The following is a 13,013-nucleotide window of genomic DNA, read 5'->3' on the forward strand; positions in this document are numbered from 1 at the left end:
CTCCACAGATGTTTCAGCATTTTGTATGTGCTCCTTCCCAAAGAATCCCACCTCAATCACCCCTTCCTCCCAAAACACCCCTCTCCAAATACTACACTAAATAACCCTTGCCAAACTCACCTCCATTCTGAAAAACCCATCTCGGTCACCCTTCTCCGAACATTTCACCCTTAGCCACTCAAACCCAAACACAACCCACTCACCTGAGTCACCCACCAACCACTGTCCTTCCATCCCAATCCAGTCCATTACAGCCCCCAACACATCCTCACTGTCCCATCTTCTGATAGGCGCAGTGGGCCAAATGTTACCCCTGACCTTCGGCATTCTGACTCAGCAATTCGGGTGAGACATTAAGTTTCTGCTGTTGCAAGGCTTCATGATACAAACGTTATCTGATTAATTTTAGTTCAGTCCAATGACAATCAGACTAATATGACAATCATACTACGGACAATCAGACTAATAAAGAGAATTTATTTAATAAAAAGCATGTACATCAATATTTAGCCGCGATATAGCTCTCAGCCTGAACAGCAACTAATAGATGCAATTAATTACAGCTTGAATCAAGTATATACACTTGTATAAAAACTTTTGTAAGAAAGAGACCTGCAAAGTTTAAGAAATCAATCATAGCATAGCTTTGTCTGGAGTCAGCTACTGCCCAGGATATCCTGGACCAATAGTATATGGTCCACTGCTGCCTGGGATATCCTGGACCAGTGGTAGGTGGTCCTTTGATTCCCAGGATATCCTAGACCAGCGGTAGGTGCTCTCTGTGGGTTTGGTTTGATGCAAAAGATTTCCAACTTCCAGATGTTTGGATATATAATCCCTCATCTTGGTAGATTTCACACAAATGCCATGTTTACTATGAAAACAGGTTGGAGATTGGGTAGATGGATTACAGGAAATGGTAAGGGGAATGGACAACAAAGGTCTTGGGTTACTGGGTAACCTTAAGGCATGATGGAGTCACAGAGTCATACAACACAGAAACAGGCCCTTCAGTCCATCTAGTTTATGCCAGCCAGCTATTCACACAAGTTTTACATTAATCCCATTTGTTTATTCTTCCCTCATCCCCATCAGCTCTCTCCAGATTCTACTGCAGATTGACACACCAGGGTAATTAACCCATTAACTGGCATTAGTTTGAGATGTGTGAGGAATCTGGAGAACCTGTGAAGAAACCCACATGGTTACACGAACAACGTGGCGAAGAAACTGGAGAACCTGTGGAGAAACCCATGAGGTTACAGGGACAATGTGATGAGGAGAGCAGAGAATCTGTGGAGGAACATGGCGAGGAATTTAGAGTACCTGTGGAGAGTCCCATGAGGTTACAGGGGGAACATGCAGCACAGGTGGTCTGGATGGAAATGAGGTCACTAGCACTGTGCGCCATTTGTTCCATTGTGTCCCCCAGTGGCTCACAGGAAGGGCCAGGAGAAATGCAAATTAACGCACTTGGCAATCTTGCCCATTTGCTCCTTTGGAATATTTCTAGCCCATAAATTTGAACAAATACCTTACTGAAACCCAAAAGTCAAGAGAGAATATTATATTCCTGGCAAAGTAGAAAAAAATACATTGACCCCAGACCTAAAAGGTCAAAGTCATATTGCCTCCAACTGTCAAGTTTATCCTATTTTTCTTTAAGGGTGAATTTTGGTTCAGGAGAACGCTTGATGTTTTTATTTTTGTTAAATTTTTAGTTGGAGATACAGCATGGTAGCAGGCCCTGCCTGCCCAGTGAGGCTGTGCTACACAATTACACCCATCTCCAATTAAGCTACTAACCCGACAACTTTGAAACGTGGAAGGGAACCGGAGCAACTGGAGGAAACTCACGCCGTCACGGAGAGAATATACAAACTCCTGACAGACAGCAGTGGGAATTGACTCCTTCAGGTGACTTAGTTTTGGCGTCAGGGTAGTTAATAACCACCGCTACACAGGGGGAAATTTTCCCACTCTGATCTTCCATCATTACTGGTTAGTAACCCAACCCAATTGGAGACAAATTCTAATAGACCTTCCCTATCACCAAGTCCTCCAAAGGTCACTTTATCAGCTTGGACGTTTTTTTAGCTGCAAAGGTGTTAAATTTCTGTGTTACTGATGTTTTATAGTAAATCCACTGAGTCCTTGCAGATGCTGGAAATCAGAAATATAAACTGAGACTGGTGGAAACACTCAGCAGGTCAGGCAGCATCTGTGGAGAAAGAGGAACACGCAGGAGGTCAGGCAGCGCCTGTAGAGAGAGAACTGGTTAATATTTCAGGTCTGAGACCATTAGTTAGATCTGAAACATTAACTCTGTTCCTCTTTCCACAGATCCTGCCTGACCTGATGAGTACTTCCAGCTGCTTATGATGAATAACTCTTCTGCCTAATTACACACTGACAATTATACAGTACACTGATGCATTCTCTACAGAGTGGCACATCCACCCATTCCCCTCACTGAAACCTGGTGTCTTAGAGCTGAGGACGAACAACTTTAGCCAGAGTGGTGAATCTGTCGAATTTATATCATTGGGCATATTTAAAGTGGAGGTTGATCGGTTCTTGATTAGTAAGGGCATCAAAGATTATGGGGAGAAGGCAAGGGAGTGAGACTGAGAGGGAGAATAAATCAGCCATGATGGAATGGAGGAGGAATCTTGTTGGGCCAAGTGACCTAATTCTTCTTACTGTCTCAGACATTGCAGCCGGACTATTGAGTAGATTAAAAGGCAGGTGGCCAAAGATAATCAGGCCGTTGGCAGTGTGGTTAATGTAGTTGTTGACTTTGGCAGTGTGTCTGAGTGGGCATGACATTATTGTCCTGAGTACTTCTGCAGTGGTGAATAGGAACACTGAATCTCAGGAAGATACATACTGTTGTAGATTCAATTGTGGTTACTGAAAATTGTATTAATTGAAGCCTGAATATGAATAAAACCTTTGCTTGCCAAATTCCTAATGAAGTTCTGATGGGATTCTTTTGTTCAATCTTTCCTGCAGTCTTGGCCTCTTGTAACTGTGTTGTGTTGGCAGTGGACAATTGCTCTAGTGTTGGTAGCTGTCTAACTAACTCAGAATGCTCGAGAAGGTGAGCCCCTTCGTTGGTTAAGCATTTGGGCCTTGTACAGCCTCACTGCACCATGTGGGAACAAACGTCTTTGGCCTAATGCAGGCAACTGGAACTAACAGGTGGGCATGAACCAGCTAGGGTGAAGGGCCTGTTCCTGTGCTGTCTGACTCTAAGACATTGCATGTTAATATGGGGTCAGTTCATTCATAAGGAATTTAAAAAATCAACAATAGCAAATTGAATATGATAGAGCAATGAAAAAGTCAGTTTTTCATTGGTCAATTACTTCTGAATGTACACAGTGGGTATCCCAGACTTCTCAGCGAACCATCATTGGAACAGGTATCTGGAAGGTGATTGGTCCATCTACGCAACATGAGTGCCATCCCCTGGCTTGAGTTCACACCAGAGTGTGCCTGAGGTCAAATGCCACACAAAAACACCATATTAATCTTGCCCAGACACTGAAAGCCCAAAGATTGGGTCTCAATGGCTAAAACTGTCTTTTGCCCAAAGAGGTTTCTTTGAAAATAACTGTTGTTGGCATTCAAAATTTAAATGGTTCTGGCTGCTGGGGTGGATGCTGACTCTCACCCCCAAGTATCAGTGTCCTGGTCAACAAAGCCCCACTGCCAAGAAGTCTGCTGTTGCTCTCCTGGTTTACTTGACTCCTTTTCCAAGCTACTGCAGGCCTGGTTTGTAAAAGGGTTCACACTTGAGAAACAGCAAAATGATTGCTAACAAAAAGCCAACTGCACAGAAAGCTGATGAAATATCTACTGGTTAAGGTCACAATGAGGAGCAGTGGCCCACCACACTGGCAATTGTCCAACAAATGAGGAGAGGTACAGAGTTATTGAGCTATTGAACCAACACTTAATCCCAGAAGCAAAGTACCTAATAATTCAACCAGCTCTCTGACACCAATGCTGGAACCCACAGTCAGGGTTTTCTCCCCACTGTGTGCAAGTGAGTCTAAAGTGCGGCATGTTCAGTTGGCAGAGAGGTCACAGTGTCTATACTTTTCCAGCCCTCGAGACTGGTACAAAGTGCTCGATATTCAGCCTTTGAGTGATGTCTATGTGTTCAGTGTGGTGCTTGAGAAAATCCCTTCCACCGAGGGAATGCTAACTATACCCCAGTTACCCAGTAATGATCCTTGCATGTATACTTGTTATCACTGAGATGAAATACGTCTGATTTTGAGTCTACTAGGGAGATACAGGAAGAAGCTTGGAAAGCAGCATGTTCTCAGAACATGGTCCTCCGCCTGTCTATACTTTGCTGCTAACATTTCTCCCTCTCATTCCAACTTTATCTTAAATAGTTAAGGAAAATATAAATTTTGAGGAAAACCTCATCTGATCCATTGTTAATAAATTTTTTTATGTCACAAATATTTCCTATTCCCATTGCCAAATATAAAAGTTAAAAAACTGAGTCCGAGGTTCCCGCAGAACTCACAACTCATTGACCATCAGTGAAAATGTAAGCTGGGTCATGGATACCCAGCATGCTAGGCTCCATAGTGACTGACTCCACCACACCTCACCAACAAAAACTGAACCACAATTCCAAAAGGTGCTCAGGATCCGGTTCTTGTTTGGGCAGCAATATCCCAGACTTTGAAGTGTGGTGTCACCGGGATGGGAAGCAGGGAGATGATAAGGGAAAACCGGCCCCTGGTGACTGGAAGTCTGGAGATATCTCATCTCATGAATTCCACTTTAAAGGAAATGAAGAATGCCAAGCATTAAACAAACGGGAAACTTTGAGTTTCATGGTATATGAGAGATTTTGTGCTAAATAGATTGGGTTTGGGAATGGTTGATTCGATTGGTTTGTCTGTAACAATGGCTCCAGTTGCCACAGTTGCCAAGAAGGTTGTTCCCTGTACCACTGTGGTCATAGTGACTTTTGGAAGTGCCTGCTTGGAGCTGAATGGAGAGATTGTTGAAGGTAAGGCACTTGTAAACACAAAACATCGTGAATGGCACACCATCTCTATCACTTGCAATCCTTTCCACACAGCTCCTCCAGTGGAAGATCATCAGCCAGCGAGCATGGATCATTGGCGCTGGAGAGTGAGGCCATTGCCATGAGACGGGCTGTCTCAGCGGGTGGGCACAGGACGTAGCGGTCAACTGTGTCCGTCTGGTGGACGTCAACTGTGGTGGTGGTGGGCGCCTTGGAGAATTGCGAGCTGGAGTTCTTTAGACACTCCTCAAGGTCCCTGCCCCCCACCGCTCCCTGCTCACAGCTGCTGTCCCGCCGCCCACAGGCATCCTCCATGTTGACGTAGAGGATCTCCTCTGGATCTGAAGGGTCCGGCAGGTCTTCTAGAATTTTCTCCAGCTGACAGCAGATTATCTCAAATGTTGGCCGTTCTCTAGGATTTAGTTGCCAGCAATAGTACATCAACTCGTACCTGCAAAGAGGAGTCAAGAGTCAATGGTATGACCACACAGAGTCGTAGAGAGATACAGCAATGAAATAGGCCCTTTAGCCCATCAACTCTGTACTGAACACCAACCACCCATTGTACTAATCCTACAGTAACTCCTTTGGTTTATTGTTGTCACATGTATAGTGAAAAAATTAGTTTTGCATGCCAAAAATCCACAACACACTGAGGAATTAAGGAGGAAAACGGTAACAGAATGCAGATTAAGGCATTACAGTTACAAAGAAAGTGCAGTGCAGGTAAACAAGTAGATTGTGAGGGCAAGAATCATCTTGTTGTATGAGGGAAACTCATTGTACAAAGAGAAAGACAGAGACTGCCTGAGCCTGGTGGTTCATGCTCTCAGGCTTTTGTATTCTCTACCTGATGGGTGGGGGCAGAAGAGAGAATGTCTGGAGTGGGTGGGGTCTGATTATTTTTTGTTTCTCCAAGGCAGTGGGTAGTATAGATAGAGATTGGTTTCCATGATGTCCTGTACTGTGTCCACAACTCTTTGCAGTTCCTTATTTTCTGCCCAATTTCCCATGTACTTCCCCAAGATTCTATCCCTCAGCTACACACACAAAGCAATGTAGAGATAGATCTAACGCTTTAGCACATGCCTACACCCCTCAAACACACTTTGGACTTTCACCAGCAAGCCTCCGTGTTTAGAGTGAGTGGAACGCTGCCAGAGTCTCTGAGAATTGCTCATAATCTGAACAGTCCGTAAGTCAGAAACCAACACAACCAGCGTGCGGGAGAGGATCATGGTAACAGCAGTAAATGGAGAGTGAGCAGGCATGGGAAGAATGGCCATCAGGGAGGGCCCCAGTTAAGGTCTCATTATGAAGGAGCCCTCCCACTATACACCGGGGTCCTGGGGCAGAGCAGTACCATGCAATAAATTCTTGAATCGGTCTACGGACTCCCCGGCATCTGACATTTCTGTGGCCGAGAGGAAACAGTATGTGGCGTGTGAGAGGTGACAGCCTCTGAATATCTGAAGGTGCTTTTCCTCCGGTTCTGGCTGCACTTCAGCCCCGCATTCCTGATCTTTGGCCACACAGGCTGCAAGTCACGGGGTGGGGGAGTCACTCAGGGACCTGCTGGGCCTGGCCAAGCTGGCCATTCATGGGTCCAGCAGCAGACAGTTGAGGATTCTGCCTGAGGGGACTCCCCACCCCTCTTTTGGGGTTACTGTATGTCTGTGCTTGGCTATCCTTGGAGAAGGAGCATGCCACAGGAACAATGAGGAATACCCAGAAATGTTGGGCTCCTCAGGAGCTTGAGTGTGTTTTAATTTGAAACTATAAATCATCATCATCATCATCATCATCAGGTGCCATGCCCAGTTTGAGCTTTGACTGCCATGGCCCACACACTCCTGTTTCGGGTCAAGTGGATCAATTCATTGGTATTCATTTCCAGTTCTCTGGCTGCTGTCTCCATCATCATTTGTCTTTGTCTTCCTCTTGCTTTCTTCCTTTCAACCTTTCCCATAATTACCGTGCATTCTAACTCCTCTTTCCTAATCACATGTCCAATGAAGTTACGTTTCCTTTTCATGATCTCATACATTATTTCTCTTTTTGTGTTTGCTCTGTTCATGACATTCTCATTAGATATTCGTTTCGTCCATGATATTCTTTGCATCCTCCTCAAAAACCACATCTCTGCTGCTACAATTCGTTTCCTCATGTTACTAGATATTGTCCAACATTTTAAGCCATATAACATAACTGGATAAACGTAACATTTCAGTACTCTGAGGTGGGTTGTCATGCCTAGTTTAGTATTGGTCAGTATACTCTTCATTCTCGTAAAGGTGTCTTTTGCCATCCCTATTCTTCTTTTGATGTCCAAGTCGCACCTGCCATCTGATGTCACCCAGCTTCCTAAGTAGCAAAAGTTCTTTACTTGTTTTATGTCTTCCCTATTTACTCTCAGCCTGCAGATACGATTCTCCTTATTTTTGCATATCACCATACATTCTGTCTTTTTACAATTGATAGATAGACCCATTTTGCACTTTGTTCAACAACTATATCAATTAAGTTTTGTAGTTCTTCCTCCATACTTGCAATTAACACAGTGTCATCTGAATATCTGAAATTATTGATTCCTAAGATGTCCCTTAATTTTTGTAATATTGTTTCACTGTACACATTAAATAAATCAGGGGAGAAAACACACCCTTGTCTAAAGCCTCTCTTGATTTTCGTAAACTGACTCACTTCTCCATCTATTCTTACAGTGCAGTTTGTTCCCAGTACAGATTTCTGATTAGGCGGAGGTCTTTCAAATCTAGATCTAGAGTTTCCTGTAATATTTCAAATAACTTATTGTGCTTCACTTTATCAAACTATAGTGTGTTTTATGAAGTCCTATACATTGTATTATAGCATGTTGTGATATTGCGTTGTGTTACTTGAATAAACCTATTAAATTAAAATAAAGCATGGCTGTCATATCTGTGAGTGAGTCCGCTCAGAGCTCCCAGCTCTGCTCCACTCCAGCCCCCTGAATGGGGAATGAAGGCCACGGAAATGCCCCAGTCTGACCGGACAGAAGATTTTGCGGATGCTGAAAATATTGAGCACCTGCCCACAAGATGCTGGAGGAACGCACCAGACAGGTGGCGTCTACGGAGGGGAATGAAAAGTTGACCCGCAATTCAGGAAAAATTCCACATGTCCATAGAAATTCTGTGCTCAGAAATGAAACTACAAATATATTAAACAACATTACAACGAAGGAATTCTCTGTATTCCGAGTTGGAGGATACAGCATGTTTTGGGTGAGAGGGGTTAAAGATCCTTACAGTACATCCAGACAGTCAGGTGGCTGTTTCAGTCTGTTGCCCTGCCGCAGGTAGTCATAGATCTCGCTGTTCTCCACACCTGGGTAAGGCGTCTGTCCACGGGTTGCAATCTCCCACATGGTGACACCGTAGGACCACTGCAAAGTAGAGAGAGAAAATACATCAGGCTGTGTCCCAGACCAGGCTGAAGTCTGGAAAACCAGACAGAACCTAGTAAACACATCAGGGTGTTCCAGACCAGGATGCAGTCTGGCAAACCAGACAGAACCTAGAAAAGAATCTCTGGATTACTAATCGTGCCACGTGCTAGTGAGGCTAGAAATAGGAAGATAATGCAGCTGAATACGTGGCTAAGGAGATGGTGCAGGAGGATGGGCTTCATGTTTCCGGACAATTGGGCTTTGTTGGACCTGTTCTGACGGGATGGTTTGCACCTGAACTGGAGGGGGACTAACATCCTTGCGGGTAGGTTTGCTAGTGCTGCTCAGGGGGGTTTAAACTAGATTTGCAGAGTGTTAGAACAGATAGTGAGGTGGAGGAGGATAAAGGTCATGCGAGGACTGCATGTATAGACAGAAATCAAAAGTTTGTGCGTGATAGAAATGTTCTCAGGTGTATCTATTTCAATGCAAGGAGTATTGTAGGTAAAGCAGATGAGCTTAGGGCGTGGATTGGCACGTGGGATTACGACATTATTGCTACTAGTGAGACTTGGTTGCAGGAGGAGCAGGACTGGCAGCTTAATGTTCCGGGGTTCCGTTGCTTCAGACGTGATAGAGGGGGAGAGATGAAAGAGAGAGGAGTGACATTACTAGTCAGGGAAAATATCACAGCTGTGCGTAGACAGGACAGCCCGGAGGGCTTGCCTACAGAGGCCATATGGCTTATGCGCATGCACCGGTCGTGCATGCAGCCAGTTACAGTTGCTCCGTTGTTTCTTACTTTTAAACTTTTTAACTTAGTCATTTGTTGTATTTTTTTTCTCATGGTAACACGTTGAAGCTGCACCCTCTCTAACATGCTGGTGGAGAGAGTTTTACTTGCTTTTTTAGCGCTGGAATTAGTTACATTCAGACACATCTCGTTAGCGTGACAGCAGGATGGCCGCATTGTTTATTCCAGGGACCAATTGATTGCGCTCATGCCGCCAGTTTAGCGAACAGAGCAGCGGACATCCCGGCTGAAATCTGGAGGAAAACACACAGAGGATGCAGAGGGGGATCAAAAAGGCGAGGGAAGAGGACCGGGTTGAGACAACAGAGACTTTTGGAGTAGAGAAGTTATACGCCATGTCTCCCCTCTCTCATCATGGGAAATGTGAGATTGCTGGGGAATAAAATGGATGAACTGACTGCGCTTGTCAGGAGTCAGAGAACATTTCGGGAGAGCAGTGTCACGTGTTTTACTGAGACGTGGCTGCACGAGGACATAGCTGATCAAAGCGTTTCCATAGAGGGCTTCCAGACCGTTCAAGCTGACCGGAATTGCACTGAGAGCAGTAAGTGTAAAGGAGGGGGGCTTGTGGTTCTGGTAAATAACAGATGGTGCAATCTTGGGCATATTACGATCAAGGAACGTGTTTGTAGCCCAGATATTGAACTTTTTGCTGTTGGACTCCGGCCATATTATTTGCCAAGGGAAATCTCGCATGCAATTGTGGTTGTTGTGTACATCCCTCCCTCCGCCAACCCGACGTCGGCGTATAATATCATTTACACCGTCATAGCCAGATTACAAACTCAGCACCCGACTGCCCTCATTACCATCTCGGGTGACTTCAACCAGGTTACCATGGCTAAAACACTGCCCAACTTCACGCAGTATGTGAGCTGTACAACCAGAGGGGAGAGGACTCTGGATTTGATGTACGCTAACGTTAAGGATGCATACAGCTCCTCTCCCCTCCCCCCACTGGGAAGGTCAGATCACAACCTGGTGCATCTAAAACCCTGCTACGTTCCTCTGGTGAAGAGTAAACTTGCAACCTCGAGGACAGTGAGGAAATGGTCGGAGGAGGCTTATGAGGCGCTCCAGGGTTGTTTTGAGGTGACAGACTGGCAGGCACTCTGTGAGCCACATGGAGAGGATATTGATGGGCTCACAGAATGCATCACTGATTACATCAACTTCTGTGTGGACTGCAATGTTCCGACAAGAACTGTTCTTTGTTATTCAAATAACAAGCCATGGGTGACAAAGGACATTAAGGACATCCTGAACGCTAAAAAGAGGGCGTTTAGAGATGGAAATAGGGAGGAGCTAAGGGCAATACTGAAAGCCAGGATCAGGGAGGCTAAAGACAGGTAGAGGAGGAAGCTTGAGTGGAAACTCCAGCAGAACAACATGAGAGAGGTCTGGAGGGGGATGAGGACCATCACTGGGTTCCGGCAAACTAGCAACAGAGGAGCGGGAGGCAGTGTGGACAGGGCCAATGAACTTAACTTGTTCTTTATGTGACGAAAAAGGGTTACAAAAAGTACACATAGATTAAGATGTTAATTGTCCTGTGCTGGCACCAGTGGGATCAGCAGTTGATCTGCCACCTGTCTTCAGGAGAAAGAGAGATAAGGAAGACAATGGAGCAGCATTTGGAAATGTTAATGACGAGACGAGAGAGTTTAACGGAAGGAGACACCGGTCTGGGTATAGTCAAGATCGGCTCCGTTTGAACCCTGAACTGTTTGAAGTGTGATGGACAGGCGATACCCCAGCAGGGGGATAAAAAGGGACAGGTTCGCTAAGGCAGGACACACATGACACCACGAGGTAACGAGACCCTGAAAGTGGTGCACCTCCCACAAGTCGGTGGGCGTTGTTGGAGGTCTGGTCGCGGGACCAGCCAGAGACGCACAGGGTAGAAAGGTACGGATCGGCGGGAACCTGTTGTGTGTGTCCACCCTTGCCTGGGTGCTGGGTTCACCGTGGAAGAACGATCGTATCTGAAACGGAGGGGTCACAGTCAGTGACCTCAGAAGACATTATAAAGGGCTCGCCCGAAAGCTGACTGCGAGGAATACCGAAGGTCTGTGTGGAAGCCATTTTGAATATTCATTTGCTTTCGCTCTCTCTCTCCTTCCCCCCCACTGTCCACCGGCTCGGCAGTGATTACTGTGAACTGAACTGAACTCAATTGAACTGAATTTTGCGTCACTTTGAAACTGGTCATTTACCCCTAGATGACGATAGAGCTTGATTGATCCTATTATCCTAGTTCTGTGTACATGTGTGTTTATCATTGCCGAACTGTTGCATTTATTATCTTTTTGATTAGAGTATTGTGTTGCTTATTTCTTGAATAAAACTTTTTTAGTTCCAGTAATCCAGACTCCAACTGAGTGATCCATTTCTGCTGGTTTGGCAACCCAGTTACGGGGTACGTAACATTTAACAGATTTGACATTGTGGCCCCTGCCCATCCCACACATGAACCATCTGTTGTTGGTCCCCAACCAACACATATTCCACTCTCCCCTCCTACCCCTCCTCACAGTCCCCCACCCTGCTCGCATAACTATACCCCTTCCCCACAGGAAACCACCATGGTGGGCTTCACAGCTGAACAGGTGAGAAGACAGCTGAAACGTCTCAACCCAAGTAAGGCTGCAGGACCGGGTGGTGTCAGTACCAGGGTGCTCAAGGCCAGTGCCCCTCAGCTATGTGGAGTACTTCGCCATGTATTCAACCTGAGCCTGAGGCTCCGGAGGGTTCCTGTACTGTGGAAAACGTCCTGCCTCATCCTTGTGCCGAAGACGTCACGCCCCAGCAGCCTCAATGACTACAGACCGGTGGCATTGACCTCCCACATCATGAAGACCCTAGAGAGACTTGTTCTGGAGCTGCTTCAGCCTATGGTCAGGCCACACTTAGATCCCCTCCAGTTCGCCTACCAGCCCTGACTAGGAGTTGAGGATGCCATCGTCTACCTGCTGAACCGTGTCTACGCCCACCTGGACAAGCCAGCCAGCACTGAGGGTCATGTTTTTTGACTTCTCCAGTGCATTCAACACCATCCGCCCTGCTCTGCTGGGGGAGAAGCTGACAGCGATGCAGGTGGATGCTCCCCTGGTATCATGGATTCTTGATCACCTGACTGGCAGACCACAGTACGTGTGCTTGCAACACTGTGTGTCCGACAGAGTGATCAGCAGCACTGGGGCTCCACAGGGGACTGTCTTGTCTCCCTTTCTCTTCACCATTTACACCTCGGACTTCAACTACTGCACAGAGTCTTGTCATCGTCAGAAGTTTTCGGATGACTCTGCCATAGTTAGATGCATCAGCAAGGGAGATGAGGCTGAGTATAGGGCTACGGTAGGGAACTTTGTCACATGGTGTGAGCAGAATTATCTGCAGCAGCTGGTGGTAGACCTGAGGAGAGCTAAGGTACCGGTGACCCCTGTTTTCATCCAGGGGGTCAGTGTGGATATGGTGGAGGATTACAAATACCTGGGGATACGAATTGATAATAAACTGGACTGGTCAAAGAACACTGAGGCTGTCTACAAGAAGGGTCAGAGCCGACTCTATTTCCTGAGGAGACTGAGGTCCTTTAACGTCTGCCGGACGATGCTGAGGATGTTCTACGAGTCTGTGGTGGCCAGTGCTATCATGTTTGCTGTTGTGTGCTGGGGCAGCAGGCTGAGGGTAGCAGATACCAACAG

General features: G+C 46.1%; 1 protein-coding gene across 2 annotated transcripts in view; it reads right to left on the bottom strand.

The window, feature by feature from the left end:
• Positions 1–220: 220 nt before the first annotated feature.
• Positions 221–13,013, bottom strand: part of LOC134352579 (tyrosine-protein kinase receptor UFO) — a 195,980-nt gene continuing 183,187 nt past the window's right edge. For both annotated transcript variants that reach the window (XM_063059831.1, XM_063059830.1), the window contains 2 exons: positions 8,353–8,489; positions 221–5,513 (listed from right to left, as the gene is read on the bottom strand). In XM_063059831.1, the coding sequence (XP_062915901.1) occupies positions 5,093–5,513; positions 8,353–8,489 (558 nt within the window). In that variant the 3' untranslated portion in view covers positions 221–5,092. The remainder of the gene's footprint in view (positions 5,514–8,352; positions 8,490–13,013) is intronic.

The sequence above is a fragment of the Mobula hypostoma genome, chromosome 10 (genome assembly GCF_963921235.1).
Source record: "Mobula hypostoma chromosome 10, sMobHyp1.1, whole genome shotgun sequence".
Classification (NCBI taxonomy): domain Eukaryota; kingdom Metazoa; phylum Chordata; class Chondrichthyes; order Myliobatiformes; family Myliobatidae; genus Mobula; species Mobula hypostoma.